General features: G+C 46.1%; 3 protein-coding genes across 3 annotated transcripts in view; 1 reads left to right on the top strand and 2 right to left on the bottom strand.

The window, feature by feature from the left end:
• The window catches only part of LOC122543634 (zinc finger protein 850-like), a 113,347-nt gene extending 103,068 nt beyond the window's left edge, over positions 1-10,279 (bottom strand). The window contains exons 1-3 of the mRNA XM_043682456.1: positions 10,194-10,279; positions 6,157-6,353; positions 2,405-3,526 (exon numbers count right to left, since the gene is read on the bottom strand). Coding sequence (XP_043538391.1) covers positions 2,405-3,438 — 1,034 coding nt within the window. The 5' untranslated portion in view covers positions 3,439-3,526; positions 6,157-6,353; positions 10,194-10,279. The remainder of the gene's footprint in view (positions 1-2,404; positions 3,527-6,156; positions 6,354-10,193) is intronic.
• A 141-nt stretch (positions 10,280-10,420) lies between these two features.
• Positions 10,421-13,106, bottom strand: LOC122543485 (zinc finger protein 239-like). Its single transcript, XM_043682213.1, has 2 exons — positions 12,514-13,106; positions 10,421-11,397 (listed from the first exon to the last, which is right to left on the bottom strand). The coding sequence occupies exon 2, from the start codon at positions 11,334-11,336 to the stop codon at positions 10,425-10,427; it is 912 nt and encodes a 303-aa protein (XP_043538148.1). The 5' UTR covers positions 11,337-11,397; positions 12,514-13,106; the 3' UTR covers positions 10,421-10,424.
• A 335-nt stretch (positions 13,107-13,441) lies between these two features.
• LOC122543504 (zinc finger protein 420-like) overlaps positions 13,442-25,787 on the top strand; it is a 35,281-nt gene continuing 22,935 nt past the window's right edge. The window contains exons 1-2 of the mRNA XM_043682260.1: positions 13,442-13,543; positions 14,056-15,256. Of these exons, the coding sequence (XP_043538195.1) occupies positions 14,269-15,256 (988 nt within the window). The 5' untranslated portion in view covers positions 13,442-13,543; positions 14,056-14,268. The remainder of the gene's footprint in view (positions 13,544-14,055; positions 15,257-25,787) is intronic.

Below are 25,787 nucleotides of genomic sequence, written 5' to 3'. Positions count from 1 at the left end.
ATTACAGGAGATGGGAAAGAGACCGAAGGAAGAAGTCAGTTCAGGATCTTACGTGAACATTGGAGAGAGTTTGCTCGTGGAAGAGGGGAAACAGCTGATCAGCTTGTCTCAACACTCGTCACAGAAGAATCTCCATCAGCCTCTTCCACCTTTTGGAGACAGCGGGGAGAGGCAGAACCCTTCAAGAGGATGGCATTAGAACATTACCGCGCAGTACAGGCCCTTCGGCCCTCGATGTTGTGCCAACCTGTCATACCAATCTGAAGCCCATCTAACCTACACTATTCCATGTACGTCCATATGCTTGTCCAATGACAACTTAAATGTACTTAAACTTGGTGAATCTACTACCGTTGCAGGCAAAGCATTCCATACCCTTCCTACTCTTGAATAAAGAAACTACCTCTGACATCTGTCCTATATCTATCATCCCTCAATTTAAAGTTATGTCCCCTCGTGCTCGCTGTCACCATACTTGGAAAAAGGCTCTCCCTGTCCACCCTATCTAACCCTTTGACCACTCAGCCTCCAGGGAAAACAGCCCCAGCCTGTTCAGCCTCTCCCTACAGCTCAAACCCTCCAATCCTGGCAACATTCTTGTTAATCTTTTCCGAACCCTTTCAAGTTTCACAACATCCTTCCGATGGGAAGGAGACCAGAACTGCACGCAATATTCCAACAGTGGCCTAACCAATGTCCTGTACAGCCGCAACATGACCTCCCACCTCCTGTACTCAATACTCTGACCAATAAAGGAAAGCATACCAAATGCCTTCTAGTCACATTCAAAAGATTTATGTCCATACACTCCCAGGTACAATTAAAATTGTATTGTTCAGTTTATCCTGCTCCTCTTGCTTCTATAATACCATCATTTAAATCATGACCTTGTTTTATTAAGAGACAGAAGGTCAGCGAAAATATTACAATGGAAGAATGGCACTTAGGTCTGAGCAAGCACAAAAGCAGCAATGTTTGGTTCATGTTACATTTCCAGGTGGGAGTGGGGTAAATGCAAAAGATTGGCCAGGAATGTATCGGATTCAAGAATATTAAAAGTGACATGGACACGGTTGACAGATTCAGCCCCAGGTGAGCTGGGGTGGGGATTGGAGACTGATGAAGTTCTGCAAATTAAAACGTCTGGTTTTTGCAAGGGGGGGGGGTGGTTAAGCTGTCAGAACTCACCGAAGAAGACATACACATGGTGAACAGAGACATTCAGCTTCAGGGAGAGGGATTGATTGTTTTTACACATTGAAGGTTAACAGCTTTGGTCGTCCACATTTTAATTGTAGGACAATTCTACGAATCCAGTAGCAGTGTCAGATAAGCAGTTTGATCATTTTAGTAACAGTGGAGGAATGGTGGGGAGATAGAGCTGGATATTGTCAGTGTACATGTGAAAACTAACACTGGGCTCTTGGCTGATGTCACCTAATGGCAGCATGGAGATAGATCCTTAGGGAACGCCCAAGTACAAAGACTTTGGAGAGGAAAGGGAAGGTAGAGCTAGGGTGCGTGTTTGCAAGGATCATTAAAGATGACAGAGACAGTACTAGATACAGACAGCTCTGACTCTCTGGCTGTTTTGTGTGGCAGTGTATCAAATGTCTTTGGAAAGTCATGGACACAATACCATCAGCTTTGCCACCATCAACCCTCTCTGTTTCTTTACAAAACATAAGTTGATTGCCTCTTCAAAAGAACGAGTATTTTAATCAAATATATTTTTACCTTAAGTAATTTTTCTTAATTACTAGCATTTGTCTATATAATTTTTAATTTTATCCAATTTCTTGTTTCTAATTTTCACAACCATTGAAGCTAAAATAATTGACCAAGGATGTAACATTTGCAATACTCCAATCTTCTGGCACCACTGCTAAGTGTAAGGGATCTGAAAAATCTGCATTTTCTGCACTCTCACCTCCCTCAGTATTTGTAGATGGATTTCATGCAGTCCTGGTACGGAGCAGCACAGTGGTTAGCACTGCTGCCTCACAACGCCAGGGTCCCAGGTTCGATTCCAGCCTCGGGTGACCCACTGTGTGGAGTTTGCACGTTCTCCCTGTATCTGCGTGGGTTTCCTCCGGGTGCCCCGGTTTCCTCCCACAGTCCAAAGGTGTGCAGGTCAGGTGAACTGGTCATGCTAAATTGCCCGTAGTGTTAGGCGCATTAGTCAGAGGGAAATGGGTCTGGGTGGGTTACTCTTCGCAGGGTTGGTGTGGACTGGTTGGGCCGAGGGGCCTGTTTCCACACTGTAGGGAGTCTAATTTAATCTATTAACTTTACGCCCAGCCAAGCTAACTGACACCTTCTTATCTGGCATCTCATATCTGTTCCTTACTAATTATAAAGCATCCCACTATCTGAATTCTCGAAACTTAGCTACAGCAGTTACTGGTGAACGCGCTGGTGTCTCAGCAGGTGCGATAACTGAGTGAATCCTCTCTCACACTTGCTGCAGGTGAACGGTCTCTCTCCAGTGTGAATTCGCTGATGTTTCAGCAAGTGGGATAACTGAGGGAATCCCTTCCCACACTCGGGGCAGGCGAACGGTCTCTCCCCAGTGTGGACGCGCTGGTGCACAGTAAGTTGCGAGGATCGCCTGAAGCCAGCCCCACAGTCAGAGCAAATGAACGGTCTCTCGTCGGTGTGAACCCGTTGATGAGACATCAGGTCCCCGGAGCTTTTGAAGCACTTCCCGCAGTCTGAGCATTTGAAAGGTCTCTCATCGGTGTGAACCCGCTGGTGTCTCAGCAGGTCGGACGACACCGTGAAACCCTTCCCACATTCAGAGCAGGTGAAGGGTCTCTCCCCGGTGTGCACTCGCTGGTGTAACAGCAGGTTGGAGGACTGAGTGAATCCCTTCCCGCACACGCAGCAGGTGAATGGCCTCTCCCCGGTGTGAACTCTCTGGTGTTTGAGCAGGTGGGATGACTGAGTGAAGCCCTTGCCACACTCGGAGCAGGTGAATGGCTTCTCCCCGGTGTGGACCCGCTGGTGCTCGAGGAGGTGGGTTGACTGAGTGAACCCCTTTCCACAGTCAGAGCAGGTAACCAGCCACTCCCCGGTGTGAACTCGCTGGTGCCTCCGGAGTTGGGAAGAGGCAGTGAATCCCTTCCCGCACGTGGAGCAGGTGAACGGCCTCTCCCCGGTGTGACTGCGCCGATGAGTCTCCAGCTTTGACGGGGAAATGAATCCCTTCCCACAGTCCCCGCATTTCCACGGTTTCTGCCCGGTGTGACTACACTGATGTTCTGACAGGCCGGATGACTGGCTGAAGGCTCGCCCACACTCGGGACACGTGTACGGTTTCTCCCCAGTGTGACAGCGCTTGTGCCTTAACAGGTCGGATGACTGGCTGAAGCCTCGACCGCACTCCGAACACGTGTACGGCTTCTCTCCCGTGTGAGCGGTGCCGTTTCCTTCCATGTTCAAAACCCAACGACCCTCAGGTTGCAATAAACCGACTGACGTCTGGATTGAGTTTCTCAGCTGCACACCCTCTCCTGCTGAAACCCTGTGAAATCGATTCAACACGCAACAAATCAAGTTTGAGAGCACCCGCAAAAACACAAAGGCAGGATGTAAAATTGAGCTGAATGAATCGAGTCATTCGCATGAGGCTGGCAAACTCACCTCCTCTTAGTCTCGAGGTCACCCAAAACTGCCTGTGTGATACTAACATCGAGTTTTCTTCACCCATCACCCTCTGTGCTCAGTAACCTAGGCTCCCAAGTTAAGAAGCAGAGGTTTTCAAATTCTCGTCCGTCTTTCCCGTTGTGGTTATGGTCATGCCTTTCTCTGTAAGCTCTTCCAGCTGTACAACCCTCCTGAGATGTCTGCGTCAGTCTTCATTCCGGCCTCTTTAACAATTCCTAACTGGACTCAGAATTTCCTCTCTCTGACCATCAATCACATTCTCCCTGTAATAAAACCCTGAAAGCATTCACTATGCTGTTGGTCACCAGGCCTAATATCTCCTCATAGATACAAATGTTGCTGATTATGTCTTGGTGAAGATCATAAGATACGGGAACAGAAATAGGCAGAAGTGTGTACTGCCCATGCTGGAGATTGGAGTGCTGCTGGAAAAGCACAGCAGGCCAGGCAGCATCCGAGGAGCAGGAAAATCGATGTTTCGGGCAAAAGCCCTTCATCAGGAACCATCATCGGGCACAGAAATAGACCATTTGGCCTATCAAGTCTGCTCTGCCATGGCTACGTTTCTCAAACCCATTCTCCTGCCTTCTCCCTGTAACCCTTGGTCTCCTGGCTAATATAGAACCTACGTATCTCTGACTTAAAGACACTCAATGACATGGTATCCACAGCCTTCGGTGGCAATGGGTTCCACAGATTCACAGCCCTCTGGCTGAGAAATGTCCTCCTCATGTCAGTTCTAAAGGCTCATCCCCTTCACTCTGAGGCTCTCCTATGAGCGGAAACATCATCTTCACAATCATTCTGTCCAGACCTCTCCGTATTCTGTAAGTTTTAATGAGATGACCACGTCATCCTTCCAAACTCCACTGTGTACAGACCGAATCCTCAGCTGCTCCTCACATGACAAGCTCTTCAACCCCAGGATCATTCTTGCAAACCTCCTCAGGATCCCCTCCAAAGCCCAGCCCATCCTTCCCTAAATAGACGGCCCAAACCTGAAAGACCTTGAACAGTTTTATTATGTGGGAGGTGCTAAATAAATACACTTTTCTGTTGGTGATTTTACCTTAGTCCTGTTCTTTCACCTAACTCCTTATCTAACAGCATTGTGGGAGTGTATTTAGAACACAGACTGCAAAAGTTCAAGTAGTTGGTCTGGTCTTGCTAGTGGTTCTCAAATACCAAGAATAATGCTTTAAAATATGTCAATATAAAGCAGACCTAAAGCATATGTTTAAAAATTTCCCATTGTTAAAACAACACCCTTTCACAGTGTCTCTTTAATTGTCCCTGTAATCTTTCTTTCTTTGATAACTTCACATTGGAAATAGCTGGGGCTGACTAGATTCCAAAGTCCTCGGGGTTGAACCAAGCAGCTTCTTCTTGACCTCCAGTCAAAGTCAAACTGGGACAAAGGCATTGGAAGGGAATTAGATAAACACCCAAAGTCAAAATGATGGGCTTCAAGCACAGATCAGGGAGTGTAATGAACTAATTAGCTTTAACAAAGAGACATCACAGGCACAAGTTAAATCGTCCCTGTGACCAACACTCACCCTAATACAAATCGGCTCCGAAATGGTCTATCTCTGTTTTGAGACTCAGTTCTGATGAATGTCCAGACACATCAGTGACAGTCAGATTTTGACCTGATGTTTGGTTTGAGATTCCACTCTGCAGTTACTCATGTAACATTCTGTAAAAGTTTTTTTTTACAAAAAAACATTACTGCCAGTCCAAGACAGAAATTCACTAAACCTATCCCCTTCCTGACCCAGAATGACCATGCTCTCTGCAGAAACATTGCTAGCCACCACCATTCCTTCCAGACCATCGCGGTCTGCAGTCCCTTGATTTGAGGATGCTTGCTCAAAGTTGTGAATTCCTGTACTGGGTCTTCATATGACTGGGCAACTTTTTCCACACAGAGGGTGGTACGTGTATGGAAGCAGCTGCCAGAGGAAGTGGTGGAGGCTGGTACAATTGCAACATTTAAGAGGCATTTGGATGGGTATATGAATAGGAAGGGTTTGGAGGGATATGGGCCGGGTGCTGGCAGGTGGGACTAGATTGGGTTGGGATATCTGGTCAGCATGGACGGGTTGGACCGAAGGGTCTGTTTCCATGCTGTACTCTCTCATGTATATTTTAGAACATAGAACAGCACAGGCCCTTTGGCCCACAATGTGCCGAACATTTATGTTAATCTTAGGACAGTATGACAATTCAGTGAGACCAATGCAGCCTCAGGGACATGCTGTCTGCATTCTGAATGAGCACAACCCAAGTCCAGCCATTCCAAACAATGCCCCTTACAAAGATGGCGCCCACTTATGTGTGCCGCCGCCGCCGCCCCCCACAAAGATGGCGTCCGCTACCAGGGGCCTACCTCTGGGAGGAAGCCTAGCGACGTCATTGTAATTTGCGCAAACGGGATAACAGGAGGATCACTGTCGGGGTTTAAATCTTATACAAGGTCCTTACCACGCGGCTCCATCCACCCGTCCGATCCATTGGCTATTTCTTCCCGCTTGGTTCCTGACATTTCAGCAGCTCAGAAGCAAACACCTCTCCGTCGCCATGACAGGCTCCAGCCACCGGCGGCTTTGCGCATGCGCAGCATTTCCCTATTATGACGACTTGGGGACATTCCGCACCGCGTGGGTGTCTGGGTAGGCTACCTGTCAGGTACAGTAGAAAGAATATAACCCAGGTTTGGTTTTGTTTATAAACTGGAACACGGAGACGGAGATTAAATATTAATTTCACCAAATAAATATGGTATCCAAATGGGCCATAGGCTGGTGCGATAATATGGCATGCACCTCCTATTTTAAGTATCACATAATAATTGCATTTCAGAAAGTGCCCATTGTGTTGTGCTGACTCTCAAATGAGCATCTTACTTACTGCCTTTGGTCAGTGCATTGAGCAGAGGAGTTAGGTGGTCATCCTGCGGCTCTATAGGCCATTGGTTAGGCCCCATTTGGTGTACTACTCTAGGATAAATGTTGTTAAATTTGAAAGGGTGCATAAAAGATTTACAAACTGTTGCCGGGGTTGGAAAGTTTGAGCTACAGGGAGAGGCTGAATAGGCTGGAGCGTCGGAGGCCGACGAGTGAACTTACAGAGGTTTATAAAATCATGAAGGGCATGGATAGGCTGCACAGCCAAGGTCTTTTTCCCCAGGATAGGGCAGTCCAAAACTAGAAGGCATAGGTTGAAGATGAGAGGGGAAAGATTTCAAAAGGATCCGAGGGGCAACCTTTTCATGCAGACAGTACTGCGTGTATGGAATGAGTTGCCAGAGGAAGTGGCGGAGGCTGATACAATCATAACATTTAAAAGGGACTTGGATGAGTATATGAAAAGGAGAGGCTTTGAGGGCCAGATTTTAGCAAATGGGCCAAGATTAATCCGGGATATCTGGTCAGCATGGATGAGTTAGACCAAATGTTTGTTTCCATGCTGTACAACTCTGACTCAATCTTATCTCCTTTCCACAGTATTTCACATTCTTATTTTTTTAAACAACCATCTAATTCCCTTTTCAATACGTCAACCATACTCTCTGGCAGTGCATTCCAGAACCTAAACACTTCAGATAACCTTTGATTATTTTAGTAATCATGTTACATTTGTGCCCTCCTTTTCAACGGGTAACGATTTTTCCCATATATTCTGTCCAGACCATTCCTGATTTTGAACACCTGAGTTAAGGGCATTCACTTGGGAACACAGAAACCGGAAAGGCCATTCAGCCCTCAAGCTTGTTTCGGCATTCAATTAGTTCATGGCTGATCTGGGGCCGAATAAATACATTCAGACCAGATTCCTTAACACCTCAGAGTTATACAGCATGGAAACAGACTCTTTGGTTCAACTCATCCAATGCCAACCAAGTTTCACAAATTAAGCTAATCCCATTTGCCTGCATTTGGCCCATATTCCCTCTTCTATTCATGCTGTTGCTTCTCAAAAATGTATCATCTCCAGTTTAAAATCATCAATTGATCTTGTCTCAACCAGTGTTTGTGGAAGAGAATTCCTACTCACTATCACCCCTTGTGTAGAACTGCTTCCTAACATCTCTCCTGACTGGTCTGGCCCAAATTTTAGATTATGCCTCTTAGTTGTAGAACCAGTAGAATTCTACTCTGTCTTTTCTTATTACTGTAGTATCTTGAAAGCTTCAAACAACTCACCCCTTAACCTTATAAATTTTCGAGAAAAGAGACCTAATTTGTATAATCTGCCCTCATACTTTAACATCTGAAGTCCAGGTATCGTTGTTGTAAATTTACACTGTGCTCCCCAAAAGGCCTAAGGAGTGGTGTCAAGCTCTGCTCGCAGTACCCCAAGGTTATAACCAGGGTTTGGTATAGCTGCAGCACAATCTCTGCAGAATTATACTCCAGCCCTTTTAGCCATCTTGATCATTATTTGCACCTTTGTCTCATCTTAAAGATGCAAGCACCTGAACCTCCAGATTTCTCTGGACATTTAACTTTGTACCATCAACAAAATATCTTGATCCTTCCTTTTCCTTATCCAAAATGGATGACTTCCCACCTACCTACAATGAAATTCGCCTGCCAGTTTTGCACATTCACCGAATCTATCAATGCCCCTTTGTAATCTTGTACTGTCACCGACACTGATTCTATGACTGTCCTCCATACCTCTATTGAAAAATGTGTCTGATATGTTAAGCTTCTTAAGCACTTTCTGAAGCTGTCCTGCCACATTTAATGACTATACACTCAGATCCCACTGAATCGCCTTTTGAGGTTGTACCCTTTTTGTAAACACACATTTGGTTACACAGAATGATTATTATTGACCAAAGACAATTTTTGTTGATACTTTCGGTCTTGAGGTTTCCTGCATGGCAAACACCTTGTACCAACCAGATTTCACTTGCCCACAAATCAGTACTGTCTTCTCAGGCTAAACAATATTAACATTGATTTTCCTCTTGAATTGTTGTGATGAGTGCAAGGTGGAAAGTTTTGACAAAAAGTATATTTAGCGATATTTGTACGTTAGAAATGTTGGAGTCTAAGGAGGCGCACCTCTTGTAATACAGTACGTAGTTAGTTTGGTCAAAATGTATAAATTCAAAGTTTATCTTATAATTCTGTACTGATGTGTAGTTCTTGAACAAACATTTCTTTCATTTTATTGTCTGAAGCATTTTGCTTGCCCTCCAGGTTAAAATCTTGTGCTGAACCGGAGAACTCAAAAGAATTTCTGGTCAAATAAAGTCATAGAGATGTACAGCACGGAAACAGACCCTTCGGTCCAACCCGTCCATGCCGACCAGATATCCCAACCCAATCTAGTCCCATCTGCCAACACCTGGCCCATATCCCTCCAAACCCTTCCTATTCATATACCCGTCCAAATGCCTCTTAAATGTTGCAATTGTACCAGCCTCCACCACTTCCTTTGACAGCTCATTCCACACACGTACCACTCTCTGTGTGAAAAAGTTGCCCCTTAGGTCTCTTTTATATCTTTCCCCTCTCACCCTAAACCTATGCCCTCTAGTTCTGGACTCACCGATCCCCAGTTTATTTATCCTATCCATCCGGTATCTCGGCAGGGATAAAGAACGAATGAATTCAGAGCAGCTGATCTGCTTCTCTCCAGTGGAAACTATCTGGTGTTCAATGAGCTCAGGTAAACAAACAGCCAACTACTGCTACATATACAGGTAGTTCTTCTATAACACGATGGTGGTGTTCTTGTGCAACCCTGGGTTATAGGAAAATCGCGCTTTAGAAACAGCACTTAAAGTTTTGGCCATGTAATCACATTACAACCAACACACACTTTTAACAGTTTGCGCTTTCGAAACAGTGTCCCCAGTTTGGCAATCACGTTAAAGTGAATTCGCGTTAGCGAAATGCACGTGATAGCAGAACCACCTGTACTGAAAAGACCAAGTCACTCAACATTTAACACAAATCTGACTGAGTTGATTTTCACCTAAAATGCTAAACTGTAGCCACGTTTGAGGTATTATTACCATCAGTGCAAACCAATTAACATGGTTCAGTCCTGGATGTGATTAACTGTGGAAACCAAACACTCATTAATTGCGGACCCTCTGCTATCCCAGGAGGTTGGTTGATGGAGTGATTCCTGTCCCACACTGAAAAGTATGAAAATGGGCGTCACCCCGGTGTGAATTTGATGGCATACAGTGACCACCTAAACCCCCTCCCACAGTGAAAGGACCTGAACAGTCACTGGTAAGTGAGCACATTGATGCTGAACAACAGATCCATAGAGCACTTTTGTTAAATTTGCAAAACCAAGAGATCTTCCCTAAGCGCACTGGTGTGCAAACAGGTCTGATGAATTAGTGAATCCTTTCCCTCACATGGAGCAAGTGAATGACCTTTCACCAGTGTGAACTCGTGGATGTTGTTGCAGATTTGGAAATCACTAGAACCTCTTCCTGCAGAGAGAGCAAATGAATGAATGGAACTGATGCATCATGAGCTACTTACATCTGTTTTTGGATGGAGATTGGGGGCTCGGTAGGAGGATGCCTTCAAAGGAACTAACTTGTTGAAAAGACATTAAGACGACTAGAAACCCTGTATTTAACAAAAGATAGATTTCTTTGTCGTTTATGCAGAATATCAACACCAACAAATCGTCTGGAATTTGTGAAGATCAGCAGAGACATACTGATGAACATAGTTCATTAATAATGAATAAAAACTAAATCACTGTAATTATCTGTGAACTCGCTGATGTCTCAGCAATGTGGATAACTGAGTAAATGCCTTCCCACATTTGGAGCATGTGAATGGCCTCTCACCAGTGTGAATTCTCTGGTGTACAGTGAGTTGAGAGGATTGCCTGAATCCAGTCCCACAGTGAGAGCATCTGAACGGTCTTTCGTCAGTGTGAACCCGTTGATGGTTCATCAGTTCCCTGGAACTTTTGTAGCACTTCTCACAGACCGGACACTGAAAAGGTCTCTCATCAGTGTGAACCCGCTGGTGCGTAATCAGGTGGAATGACTGAATGAATCCCTTCCCACACACAGAGCAGGTGAACGGCCTCTCCCCAGTGTGAATTCGCTGGTGGACAATGAGTTGAGATGATCGCTTGAATGCAGTCCCACAGTCAGCGCATCTGAATGGCCTCTCGTCAGTGTGCACAGGTTGGTGGGATATCAATTTCTCAGAACTTTTGAAGGAGGTCCCGCAATCTGGACATTTATAAGGTCTCTCGTCAGTGTGAACCAGCTGATGTTTCAGCAGATGAGCTACCTGGGCGTATTCCTTCCCACACTTGGAGCAGGTGAATGGTCTTTCCCCAGTGTGACTACGTCGGTGAATTTCCACCTGAGAAGGATAATTGAATCCCTTCCCGCAGTCTCCACATTTCCACGGTTTCTGTCCAGTGTGACCACGTCGGTGCCTTTCCAGGTCTGATGGGTAATTGAATCCCTTCCCACAGTCGCCGCATTTCCAAGCCTTCTCTCTGATGTGACTGCGTTTGTGCTTCAGCAGGCCAGATGATCGGCTGAATCCTATTCCACACTCAGAACACGTATATGGTTTCTCCCCACAGTGAATGGTGCCTTCTTCGACGTTTAAATCAGATGAAGTTCCGAGTACAGATTGGGTAACCTCCATCAGATTCTGATTTGATATTTAATTTACGTTTTCCAAATATAAATCTTCACCCTCTAACATCCTGTGAAATGGGGAAAAAAGGAACAGTGAGAGAATCCACAAAATCACAAAGGAAATTTTCAAAATTGAGCTGAATCAAACTAGTAATCTGTGCTAACAGCACTAGGGAAAGAAAAGGGACCAGGGAAGTACCTGAATTGCTATAAACACTCAACTGGTTCATTAATGTCCTTCAGAGAAGGGAATATACCACACAGAAATTATGAGGGGCTTGGATAGGATAAGTCTTTTCCCTGGGGTGGGGGAGTCCAGAACTAGAGGGCATAGGTTTAGGGCGAGAAGAGAAAGATATAAGAGACCTAAGGAGCAACTTTTTCAGGCAGAGGGTGGTATGTGTATGGAATAAGCTGCCAGAGGAAGTGGTGGAGGCTGGTACAATTGCAACATTTAAAAGGCATCTGGATGGGTTTATGAACAGGAAGGGTTTGGAGGGATATGGGCCAGGGACTGGCAGGTGCGACAGATTGGGTTGGGATATCTGGTCGGCATGGACGGGTTGGACCGAAGGGTCTGTTTCCATGCTGTACATCTCTATAACTCTATGAGCACAAGAGTCTGACCTATTTGGGAGAGGCGGGGTGGAGTGAGAAAGGAGAGAAAGAAGAACAAGATGAAGCCGAAGTATTTTTTTTCCCAATCTACAACTGAACCAGAATTCCGACAGACTCTCCCCAATCTCCACCAGAAAGAATGACCAGGATAGCTGGTGTATATTGCCTGCATCACCTCCAATCGCATATTTTCCCGACATCACCATGGCTGTTAATATTCACAGATCATACTGAAGGTCATATTGAGAGAGCAGTTTGCTAAATATACAGGACTTGGCCTCAGTTAAGTATTGAGTACCATAACAAGGAACAGATGCAGATGCAACAGGAGTAGTCTGGAAAGTAGAGTTGAGGGCAAACATTTTGCAGTTAAATGACTAAGATCCATTTTCTGCAACCTTGTATCCAAATTTAATCACTGGGGTTGAGCTTTGTAAATCTGTTCTGCACTTCCTCTAATTCCAAGACAATCCACCCTTCCTCAGGTGGGTGCCCAGAACACTTTCTCCAGGTGTGGTCTAACTGTGATATAGAGCATCTTGACGCTTTTCCAGTCACATCCATACCTGAAGTCTTTCCCGAAGCTTTTTCTTTTCATACTGTCAAAGTCTGGCAGGTAGCCAGATCCTGATAAATCGAATCAGATCCTGAGACGTGTTGGTTGTTTTGGGTTTCCTGTCTGCTAATCCTTCTCATTTCATACCCTCTGGAAAGGAGATTACAACAGGTGAAAACATTCAATGTCAATCCAAGTTAGAAACCCAGAAGGCACGAACTTGGTTTCAGATTGCTGTGTGCAAATCTTCCCCTTCTAAGTTAAAAATCACACAACACCAGGTACTTGACAAAGGAAGCCCTGCGGATGCGCCCTTCTACACCTTGCCCCCTACAAAGATGGCGGCCGCACGAGCCTCTCCCGGACCGTTGCCCCCGAGAAAAATGGCGATGGAAACACGTCCCCTGCCCGTTCCTGCAACCGGGAGCTTCTAACTCGGGTCTAGCGACATTCACCACGTGCTTATCAATCCTCCAGGCCCACACTGACTTCACTGCCCACACGGTCTGCGATGTTTCTCCGACTTTCCCACCTCCCTCGACTCTCGCTCTGGAACCAGGCTTCCGTTGCGTCGGCACCGCGGCTGCGCGCTGAGTGCGGACGGTCACGTGCCGCGCACAGCTGACCCACGCCGATTGGTTGGGGGACCCGCTCCTGATTGGCTAGAGGACCTACCTCAGACCCAATCCGATTATTGGCGGACGTGCCCCCCCCCGATTGGTTGGAGGACCTGCCCGTGGTCCACGCCGATTGGCGGGAGAACCTTCCCCAGAACCACGCCGATTGCTTGGCGGACCTGTACTAGATCCATTTCGATTGGATGGAGGGCCTGCCCCAGGCTCACCCCGATTGGCTGGAGGACCTGTCCCTGACCAGTGGCTCCCCGATCCGGTGCCACAGTCGACGCATGCGTGGTCACTCTCGCTTCCCCTGGACTGCCAATGATCTGTAACAAAAAGGGGAATAAAATGTTGGGTCTGTCGGATTTACCATCGGTGAGAAATTGGGTTGATCGGCCTCTGCGTTGGACGGGGCAGTGGGTGAGTGGACTGAATTCGGAAACACCTCGAACCCGAATAAGCATCTCCTGATTCTTCCCACGCCGTTTGCACCAAACAGGATCCCTCCATTGAGAGCGGGACGATCGCCATCTTTGATACGGGCATTAAGGATAGGGGCGGCAGTGCAATCGCCATTTTTGTAGGGGGCAATGTTTGGAATGAGTGGGCGGAGCTTGCTGGCCATTGTTCAGAGTGGACACAACTTTGTCCATCAAGCTGCATCAGTCCTTCACATCCAAATCTCATCCATTGGCATTAGGGTACGACGACCTTCGTGCATTAATAAAAGAAAGAATTGCAGGTGTTGGAAGTCTGGAACAAAGACACAAAATGCTGGAGTAACCCTGCAGATCTGAAAGCGTCTGGAGAAAGATGCAGAAACATCTTTACAGATGCTGCAAGACCTGCTAAGCCTCACCAGCATTCTCTGTTTTTGTTTCTGCCGTTGTGTTTCTGTGCACCCTCTCTCACTGTTTTAAATCATTTCACAGATATTCAACACAGAAGAATTCTAGTTGAGAAGCTCAAAGCGAACGTCACAGCAGGATCTGCCAGAATTTTCCTGAAGAAGGGCTTATGCCCGAAATGTCGATTCTCCTGTTCCTTGGATGCTGCCTGACCTGCTGCGCTTTTCCAGCAACACATTTTCAGCTCTGCCAGAATTACCCAATTTACTGTAACTTGAGTATCATTGGGTTCTGAACATGGAAGATAAAGGCAGCGGAGAAAAACCGTACAGATGTTCTATGTGTGGGCGAGGTTTCAAGCGATCATCTGGCTTGTCGAGACACAAATGCATTCACTACGGGGAAAAGCCCTGCAAATGTGCGGACTGTGGGAAGCGATTCACTTACCCATCCCAGTTGGAAACACATCAGCACAGTCACACTGGGGAGAAACCATGGAAATGTAGGGACTGTGGGAAGGGATTCAATTATCCATCCGAACTGGAAATTCACCGGCGCAGTCACACTGCAGAAAAGCTGTTCACCTGCTCTGAGTGTGGGAAGGATTTTGCTCACTTTCACACCCTGCTGATACACCAGAGAGTTCACACTGGGGAGAGACCATTCACCTGCTCCAAGTGTGGGAAAGGATTCAGTACGTCATCCCATCTGCTGATACACCAGCGGGTTCACACTAAGGAGAGACCTTTTAAATGTCCAGACTGTGAGAAGTGCTTTAAAAGTTCTGGGGAACTGATGTCTCATCAGCGTGTTCACACTAATGAGAGACCATTCAGATGCATTCAATGTGGGGCTAGATTCAGGCACTCATCTCAATTAACTGTACACCAGCGAGTTCACACTGGGGAAAGACCGTTCTCTTGCTCCATGTGTGGGAGAAGATTCACTCAATCGTCTGACTTACTGAAACACCACCGGGTTCACACTGACAGGAGACCTTTTAAGTGTACAGGCTGTGGGAAAAGCTATAAAAGTGCTGGGGAACTTACGTCCCATCAAAGGACTCACACTGGCGAGAGACCATTCATGTGCTCTCACTGTGGGACTGGGTTCGGGCGGTCATCTCAGCTCACAGAACACCAGCGAGTTCACACCGGAGAGAGACCATTCACCTGCCGTGAGTGTGGGAGTAGCTTCACTCGGTCGTTCAACCTGCTGAGACACCGCCGAGCTCACACCAGGGAGACACCGTTCACCTGCTCAGAGTGCGGGAAGGAATTCACTCGTTCATCCACCCTGCTGACACACCAGCGAGTTCACGTTGTTTAGGGAAGAGTGGTGGCAGTTGCATTTGAAACTGAAGGCAGCCCTGATAAGCTGAGCTTAGTGGAAGTAAGGCTGGGGTGAAACATGGCTTGGTGAATTCTGCACCTCCTCGACTGTCTTCTCTTCCCTTTGAAAGTTGCAAAATAACTGCATTGTAGAGATAAAAATCACACAACACCAGGCTATAGTCCAACAGGTTTAATTGGAAGCACTAGCTTTCGGAGCGCCGCTCCTTGATCAGGTGGTTGTGGAGCACACAATTGTAAGGCACAGAATTTATAGCGAAAGTTTACAGTGTGATGTAACTGAAATTATACATTGAAAAATATCTTGATTGTTTGTTGAGTCTTTCATCTGTTCAAATACCATGTTAGTTTCACTTCATTCATGTGTAAATCACAAAACTTTTTTTAAAAAGTTACATTCTCAGTTTAAGTGTAACAATTGGTATTAGCCAGACAATAAGTTGAAGGTGTTAGCCCCCTGTGTTCTCTGTCTGTGCCATAATGTTTAGTCTGATTCTAATCTAAAAAGTGAGATAACAGAATCGTAATGAATTCATGCAGTTTTTGAGCAAAGTACAATGTAACTCTGCAAGTACAAATTCACTCCACAAACGTATATGTAAAAGTGTGCATGTGGGTCTTTGTTTATGTGTCTGTCTGGGGTGAGGGGTTGTGAGTGTGGGAGAGTGTATATGTGTGTGTATGTGAGTGTAGATTGTCTAAGTTTGTGAGGGGGTGCAGGTGTGAGTGTGTGTGTATCTGTAGGAGTGTGTGTGTCTGGGATGGTGGGTTGTGAGTGTCTGTGAGACAGAGTGTATATGTGTGTGCATGAGTGTAGAGTGGTGTGTGAGAGGATGCAGAGAGTGATCCTAAGCTTCACACCAGGTGGCGCTGACAGTGCAATTTACTAGCCCAGCCCAGCACACAATGTTCTAAAACATGTCGGTGTTGCACTGGGGTGGACAAAGTTAAAAATCACACAGCACCAGGTTATAGTCCAACAGGTTTATTTGGAAGCACTAGCTTTCGAAACACTGCTCCTTCATCAGGCTCCTTCATCATACTCCACAACCACCTGATAAAGGAGCAGTGCTCCAAAAGCTAGTGCATATAAATAAACTTGTTGGACAATAACCTGGTCTTCTGAAACATTTTTCTAGTTCAATTGAGCATGACACCTGTTGTTAAAGTTCACATGAGAATGTAACTTTAAAAAAAAACGTTCCGGGCTTTACATATGAAAGAACTGAAACCAACATGGTCATTCTAAAAGGTGAGAGACCTAACAATCCAGGTCTTTTTCAATAAATAATTTCAGTTGCATCACACTGTAAACTATTGCTATAAATTCTATGTCTTATGATCTTAAACTCCACAACCACCTGATGAAGGAGCAGCACTCTGAAAGCTAGTGCTTCCAAATAAACCTGTTAGACTACTGATGTTGTGTGATTTTTAACTTTGTACACCCCAGTGCAACACCGGCTCCTCCAAATCATGTTCTGAAACAGGAAGCCATGATCACACCATCAGACCGGAATTACGCAAACATTGACAAACACAGCTCACGGTCCTTGAGATATTGTCCGTCCTCTCACATAACACCATATTGTTTCTAATTGATATCTTTAGTCTTCATGTGAGCTGTCAAGAATATAATATAGTTGAGAATTGTTCGCATGTTTCATGTTGTAACATCACACATTCCGTCAGTCAAATACACCAGCAATCTTTTGCAAAGAGTTTTTTTTCTGTCTCCGGGTTTCGCTTTTACTGATTTCATCAGTTTTAAACTTTTTGTACACACATTGCTGATGGCACAAATCGAGGTCAATGAACATGGTCTCGTAGGCATTATGGAACAAGGAGATCAAAACTGGAACGTAGCATTCAATCTTTTGGGCAGATAGGAGGGATTGAAAAGGCGGTGGGGTATCACTGTTAATAAGAGATGCAATGAGGTCAGTTGTGAGAGGCGATTTGGGCTTGGGCGATGTGGATCCATTTGAGCAAAGGAAAGATTCCAAGAGCGGGGTTAACCAATTGTGGCTAATCACGGTGAGGAGGGAGTTGGGGGGGCGGTGGGGAGTGAGAGGGAGCGGGGAGAGCAGGAGGGGGCAGCCTGGCGCTGCAGTAGGGCTGAGGTCAAGCCAGCTATTGAGGGAGTGCAGCATAGGTTCACGAGGTCAATTCCCGGAATGGCGAGACTATCATACGTTGAAAGATTGGAGTGACTGGGCTTGTATACACTTGAGTTTAGAAAGATGAGAGGGGATCTGATTAAGACGTATAAAATTATTAAAGGATTGGAAACTCTGGAGACAGGAAGCATGTTTCCGCTGATCGGTGAGTCCAGAACCAGAGGACACGGTTTGGAAATAAGGGGTAGGCCATTTAGAACAGAGTTGAGGAGGAACGTCTTCACCCAGAGAGTGGTGGATATAGGGAATGATCTGCCCCAGAAGGCAGTGAAGCCAAGTCTCTACAGGCAATTTAACATGGCCAATTCACCTGATCTGCACGTTTTTGGATTGTGGGAGGTAACCGGAGGAAACCCACACAGACACGGGGAGAACGTGCGAACTCCACACAGACAGTCACCCGAGGCTGGAATCAAACCCGGGTCCCTGGTGTCGTGAGGCAGCAGTGCTAACCACTGAGCCATCGGGCCATCTATTGTCTGAAGGGGGATATTGAGCCCCTTATGATGATTGTGAGCCCAGCATGGCCAGGCCCTTATGGAATGTATTGTTGTTCTTTTTCTTTGTGTTTCTACTTTTTAGGAAGGACTGTAATATTTTAACATTTTAACTTTGTTAATCTTTACCTAAGTACCTTTGTACCTGAGATAACACTGAAAGTGGCGACTTGTAAACCTTTCACTGTACGTTTGCCCAATTCGATTCATTTATTTCTCAGATTCTCACTGTGAGTGACCTGCTGTGGAGTTTCCCATTTTCTTGTTCAGTTTTCTAATCTTTGTGATGTTTCTCTTTTTATCTCTGTGACGGATAGGATGGTGGAAAAGGCGTTTTGTATGCTTTCCTTTATTGGTCAGAGTATTGAGTACAGGGGTTGGGAGGTCATGTTGCAGCTGTACAGGACATTGGTTAGGCCACTGTTGGAATATTGCGTGCAATTCAGGTCTCCTTCCTATCGGATGTTGTGAAACATGAAAGGGTTCAGAAAGATTTACAAGGATGTTGCCAGGGTTGGAGGATTTGTGCTATAGGAAAACGCAGAATAGGCTGGGGCTGTTTTCCCTGGAGCGTCAGAGGCTGAGGGGTGACCTTATAGAGGTTTATAAGATCATGAGGGGCATGGATAGGTTAAATAGACAAAGTCTTTTCCCTGGGGTTGGGGAGTCCAGAACTAGGGGGCATAGGTTTAGGGTGAGGGGGGAAAGATATAAAACCTTTACCTAACACTACAGGCAATTTAGCGTGGCCAATTCACCTGACCTGCACATCTTTGGACTGTGGGAGGAAACCGGAGGACCCGGAGGAAACCCACGCAGACACGGGGAGAACGTGCAAACTCCACACAGTCAGTCACCTGAGGCGGGAATTGAACCCAGGTCTCTGGAGCTGTGAGGCAGCAGTGCTAACCACTGTGCCTCCGTGCCGCCCACGGTTGAATAGGAAGGGTTTGGAGGGATAGGGGCCGAGTCTGGCAGATGGGACTAGATTGGGTTGGGATATCTGGTTGGCACGGACGGGTTGGACCAAAGGGTCTGTTGCCATGCTCAGCCTCCGACGCTCCAGGGAAAACAGCCCCAGCCCATTCAGCCTCTTCTTCCCTCATGTTCTTATCTTGCTGTCCCGGTTAAATCAGTTAAGAACAATCCCCAACTGATCCTACCATTTATGGTTAGTTTGCGTTGTAGTCTTAACAGTTATCTGTTATGGTTGTGAGGATTGTAAGGACAGTTTGTTTGAACCTGTTTAATCAGGCACCTCGTTGCTATGGGAATATGAAGGCCAAGTCAAGGACCTTGGTGATTGGATTAGATTCCCTACAGTGTGGAAACAAGCCCTTCAGACCAACAAGTCCACACCAACCCTCCGAAGAGTAACCCACCCAGACCCATTCCCCTACATTTACCCCTGTCTAATCCACCTAACACTATGGGCAATTTAGCATGGCCAATTCACCTAACCTGCACATTTTTGGACTGTGGGAGGAAACCGGGCCACCCGGAGTAAACCCACGCAGACACGGGGAGAATGTGCAAACTCAACACAGACAGTCGCCCGAGGTGGGAATTGAACCCGGGTCCCTGTCACCGTGAGGCAGCAGTGCTAACCACTGACTGCGTGTACCGTTTTCTCAGCTGGGCTGAAGAGCCAAGGCAATTATCTTAATAAAAACTATGAATATTGTATATGATCAGGGACTGCTGCAACATTCTTGTCTTTAAAACAACCACATTCTTTGCAGATTCTTAATTGAATGGCTCCAGTTTGAGACAGGGGCATGTTCAATGCGACCTGGGTCTCTGTGCGTGGCAATTGCTGCCAGTAGTCAACGAGTCCACAGCCCAAACTTGTCCATGCCACCCAGTTTCCATATTTAATCTAATTTCCATTTGCCTGCATTTGGTCCATATCCCTCCATGCCTGTACCATCCACGTGCCCATCCAAAGGTTTCTTAAATGACAAAATTATACTTACCTCCATCACTGCCTCTGGCAGCCTGGTCTAGACACTCACCACCCTCTGTGTGAAACAGTTGCCGTTCCGGACCCTTTTATATCTCCCCCCGCCCCCCTCTCCTTAAACCTATGCCCGCTAGTTTTAGACTCCCCTAACCTGGGGAAAAGCTGCTGGCTATGTACCTTATGTATGCCTCTCGTGATTTTATAGACCTCTGTAAGGTCACCCCTCAGTCTCCTACGCTCCAGAGAAAAAGGTCCTAGCCTACCCAACCTGTCCTGATAACCCAAACCTTCCAGTCCAGGTTACATCCGAGTAAAACTTTCCTGCACTCTTTCTAGTTTAATAATACCCTTTCTATAGGAGGGCGACCAGAACTGCACACAGTACTACAAATATGGCCTCTCCAACATATTGTACAGCTGCAACAAGATGTCCCACTTCCTATACTCAGTTCTCTGGCCAAGGAAAGCAAGCATTCCAAAAGCCTTCTTCACTGCCTTGTCTAGCTGTGACTCCACTTTCAAGGAGCTATGAACCTGTACCTCTCGATCTCTGTTCTACAACACTCCCCAGGACCCTACCATTGACTAGGTAAGTCCTGCCCTGGTTTGCCTTACAAAAATGCAACACCACACATTTATCGAAAGTCCACGCGCCATTCCTCAGCCCACTGGGCCACTTAATCAGAATCTTGCAAATCAAAATATGGAGTGGCATGGTGGCTCAGTGGTTAGCACTGCTGCCTCACAGTCAGGGGTAAATATAGGATAGTAGAGTAGAGGAATGGGTCTGGGTGGGTTACTCTGCAGGGGGGGTTGGTGAGGACTTGTTGGGCCGAAGGGCCTGTTTCCACACTGTAGGGATTCTATGATGATCAATGATATAAGTATTTGCAGATAACCATCTTCACTGTCTACTATGCCACTAATCTTGGTGTCATTCCAAGCAAGCTGCAGAGACAGACTGTACATTGGCCTTCATAATGAGAGGATTCGAGTGCAGGAATATGGATGTCTGGCTGCAATTAGACAGGCCATTGGTGAGACCATGCCTGGAGTGCTGTTTTGGTCTCCTTATCTGAGGAAGGATGGTCTTGGGGGTGAGGGGAAGGTTTACCAAATTGATTCCTAAGTTGGCAGGACTGACGTATGGGCAGGTTGAATCAGTGAGGATTGGACTCACTGGAGTTTAGAAGAACGAAAGTGGTAGGTCATAGAAACCTATAAATTTCTAACAGGATGGGGCAAGTTAAATGCAGGGAGGGATATGGTGGGGGGAATGGAATTCGGTATCGTATTGAATGATGGGGCAGGCTCGATGGGTCAAATGGCCTATTTCTACTCATATCTTCTATGCTCCTATGTAACTGTGACTGTAGAGCTACATCCAATAATTTCTGTTGTGACTGTGCTCAGGTCCTCACAGAAGACTTGATTGATGATTCCACAAAGCTGAAACTACCATTTCAAAAAACAACAAGCAGATGACCGTAGGTTCAGTTGATAGTCAGTAATTTTTACTCTGGACTATATTTTGATGGCTCTTGGTGTACGTCTTCACAATTTTGGTGTTTATTCAAAGACGTCAGTTGCTACATACTTAGAGTAGTAGATATGTACAGCACGGAAACAGACCCTTTGGTCCAACTCGTCCATGCCGATCAGATATCCCAACCATTTGCCAGCAGTTGGCCAATATCCCTCTAATCCCTTCCTAGTCATATACCCATCCAGACACCTTTTAAATGCTGCACTGTACCAGCCTCCACCACTTCCTCTGGCAGCTCAGTTCATACACGCACCACCCTCTGCATAAAAAAGGTGCCCCTTAGGTCTCTTTTATATCTTTCCCCTCTCACCCTAAACCAATACCCTCTAGTATCTGGGCTCCCCCAAGGAAAAGACCTCTATTTATCGTATCCATGCTTTTCATGGTTTTACAAACCTCTTTGAGGTCACCCCCCGCAGCCTCCGATGCTCCAGGGAAAACAGCCCCAGCCTGTTCAGCCTCTCCCTATAGCTCAAACCCTCCAACCCTGGCAACATCCTTGTAAGTCTTCTCTGAACCCTTTCAGGTTCCACAATATCCTTCCGATAGGAAGGAAACCAGAAATGCACGCAATATTCCAACAATGGTCTAACCAATGTCTGGTACAGCCGCAACATGACCTCCCAGCTCTGTACCCAATACTCTAACCAATAAAGGAAAGCACACCAAATGCCTTCTTAACTATCCTATCTACCTGCGACTCTACTTTCAAGGAGCTATGAACCTGCACTCCGAGGTCTCTTTGTTCAGCAACACCCCCTAGGACCTTACCATTAAGTGTAGAAGTCCTGCTAAGATTTGCTTTCCCAAAATGCAGCACCTCGCATTTATCTGAATTAAACTCCATCTGCCACTTCTCAGCCTATTGGCCCATCTGACCAAGATCCCATTGTAATCTGAGGTAACCTTCTCCGCTGTCCACTACACCTCCAATTTTGGTGTCATCTGCAAACTCAAAAGACGGGAGAGAGTTGGTGAAAAGCAGTAAACCCTGCCTCACCCTCGGATTCCTGGGACATTGCAACGGCTCTGGTGCAAGTGGGACCACTCGATGCTGTACAGGTTCCACCTGGACAGGACCGGAACTGATGTCCTGGGCTGAGTGTTCACTCATGTCATTGGGGAGGGTTCAAGTTAAATGAAGTGGTGTGGGGGGAATGGGAATACCCGCAAGGAGACAGAAGAGATAGAAGCAGAGGGCAAAACAACAAGACAAAATGGCAGAGAATTCAAGTGTAAGAATCAAGCAGGACCAGGGTGCAAAATAATCCAAAAGGGACTAAGAACGTTAAAAGACAAGCCTTAAGGCTTTATCATGCACTGCACAGAACATTTGCGTTAAAGTAGATCACATGGATATGTGAATATTACAGTACAAAGGGCGGCACGGTGGCACAGTGGTTAGCACTGATGCCTCACAGCGCCAGAGACCTGGGTTCAATTCCTGCCTCAGGCGACTGTCTGCGTGGAGTTTGCACATTCTTCCAAAAATGTGCAGGTTAGGTGAATTGGCCATGCTAAATTGCCCGCAGTGTTAGGTGTAGGAAAATGGGTCTGGGTGGGTTGCTCTTCGGAGGGTTGGTGTGGACTTGTTGGGCCAATGGACCTGTGTCCACACTGTAAGTAACCTAATTTGATCAAACTGTGTACATTCAAAATTACACATGATAATTCTATACTCATGAATAGCTCTCCAACTGAAATTTCTTTTGTTTTACTCTCCGATTCATCTTGCTTTCCCTTTCGGTTAAAATCTCGTGCTGAACCTCAGGATTCGAAAGATTTCTGGTCAAGTGAATGAATATCAATTGGAATCTGGTATCTCGGCAGCGGGTGGGGGGGGGGGGGGAGAATGGGTGAACCCCATCCCAAATTCAGAGCAGTTGAACTGCTTCTCTCCAACGTAAGCCTGCTGGTATACAATGTGCCCAAATAAACAAGCAACTAACCCGTGTCAGACAAGTTAACAAAACCAAGTCGCTCTGCATCTGACAAGTCTGATGTATTTGGGCAAAAAATAAATACAAAACGGGTATTATAAAGTATGGAAACATGGTTGCAGAGTGCCCAAGGATGGGAACTGAACATCCAGGGGTAATCAGTTCTTTAGGAAGGGCAGACAAAGAAAAATTAAGGTGGTGGGGTAGCATTGTTGGTTAAATAGTACATTGACACAATAGTGAGGAGGTTTATTAGCTCCAGCGAAGTTGGACCGGTATGGGACACCAAGGGACAGACAGAAAACAATAGTTTCACGTAGGCACCCAAACGTGTCAGGAAAGGGATTAAACAGGCAATCAAAGTTGCAAGCAATAAACGGACAGCTGTACTTCTAGGTGACTTTTGACCACATAGACTGTTACCGATTTCATTTGCCCAACGCCATAGAAGGGGAATTCCCGGAGTGTGTACGAGATGATTTTCTGCATCAATGTCTTGAGGAACCAACTATGGACAGGTCATCTGAGACTGGACATTGTGTAATGAGAAAGAAATAATTGGCAGTCTAGCTGTGCAAGACCCCTTGGCGAACTGGCCAACATGTGGTAGAATTCTTCATGAGTGTAGAGATTGACAGAGTTGATTCTGAGACTAGTGTCCTGAATCTAAATAAAGGCAACTATGGTGGTAGGAGGCCTGAGCTGGCTGAGATAAGTTGGATTATGAAAGGGACGACATAAAAGTGTAAGAGTTGGGAATGACACGTTGAGATTGTACAGATGAGGCCTCTTCTGGAATAGTATCTGCAGTTCTGGTCACCCTACTATAAGAAGGATATTAACAAGTTGGAGACGGTTCGAGAAAATATTTACCAGGATGTTGCCTGGAATGGAGGACTTTGATTATGAAAATAGGCTGGGACTTCTTTTCACTGAAGTATAGCAGGTTGAGGGCTGACCTTCCAGTAGTTCATAAAATCAAGAGGGACAAATATAAGGTGAACAGCAAGGGTCTTTTCCTTATGGTGGGGCAGTTCAAAACCAGGGACACATTTTTAGGTGAGAGGAGAAAGTTTTAAAAAAGGACATATGGACAACTTGTAAAACACAGAAGTTTTGGGGTGTGGAATGAACTGCCAGAGGAAGTGGTAGATGCAGGTACAGTTACAACATTTAAAAGACATTTGGATAAGTACATGATTATAAAGGGTTTGGAAGGATATGGGCCAAACACAGGCAAGTAGGACTAGTTTAGTTTAGGAACACGGATGGCATGGACTAGTTGGACCGAAGGGTCTGTTTCCCTGCTGTATGACTCTATGCCTCATTGCAATTGTACAGGGCCTTGTGAGACCATACCTGGACTACTGCATGCAGTTTTGGTCTCCAGTTCTGAGGCGAGATGTTCCCTGGCTTGTCTTTACCGCCCTTCTTAAACAGTGGCACCACGTTTGCCAACCTCCAGTCTTCCGGCACCTCACACGTGACTGTCGATGATACAAATATCTCAGCAAGAGGCCAGCAATCACTTCTCTGGCTTCCCACAGAGTTCTCAGGTACACCTGATCACGTCCTAGGGATTTATCCACCTTTAACCGTTTCAAGACATCCAGCACTTTCTCCTCTGTAATCTGGACATTTTGCAAGATGTCACCATCTATTTCCCTACAGTCTATATCTTCCATATCCTTTTCCACAGTAAATACTGATGCAAAATACTCGCTTAGTATCTCCCCATTTTCTGTGGCTCCACACAAAGGCCACCTTGCTGATCTTTGGGGGGCCCTATTCTCTCCCCAGTTACCCTTTTGTCCTTAATATATTTGTAAAAACCCCTTTGGATTCTCCTTAATTTTATTTGCCAACGCTATCCCATGTCCCCGTTTTGCCCCCCTGATTTCCCTCTTAAGTATACTCCTACTTTCTTTATACTCTTCTAAGGATTCACTCGATCTATCCTGTCTATACCTGACAAATGCTTTCTCCTGTTCACAACATCCCCTACGCCCAACTCAGGATGACCGTGCATGCTCCCTGCTGCACACTGCCCTTTGCTGGGGTCAGCAATCCTCTCAATATCAGAACGGTGCCTCCTCAGGGTCATGGGTTTCTGCACTGGGACTCATGGGATCTGGACAAAGAGATTTGCTTCCTTTTTTTGCCTTTGCGCCGTTGCTGTGCCTCATCAACAAGACATTGGGTGTGAAAGGCTAATGCAACTTGATGGATAAGTTGTCTCCATCCTGAACAATAGGAAGCCAGCTCCTCACAGTCATGCCAAACATTGCCCCCTACAAAGATGGCGGACACGCATGCGCCGTTCCACGCCGAGTGCCCC

The sequence above is a fragment of the Chiloscyllium plagiosum genome, chromosome 44 (genome assembly GCF_004010195.1).
Source record: "Chiloscyllium plagiosum isolate BGI_BamShark_2017 chromosome 44, ASM401019v2, whole genome shotgun sequence".
NCBI classification, from domain to species: Eukaryota; Metazoa; Chordata; class Chondrichthyes; order Orectolobiformes; family Hemiscylliidae; genus Chiloscyllium; species Chiloscyllium plagiosum.
This window is presented reverse-complemented; position numbering and strand designations above follow the sequence as displayed.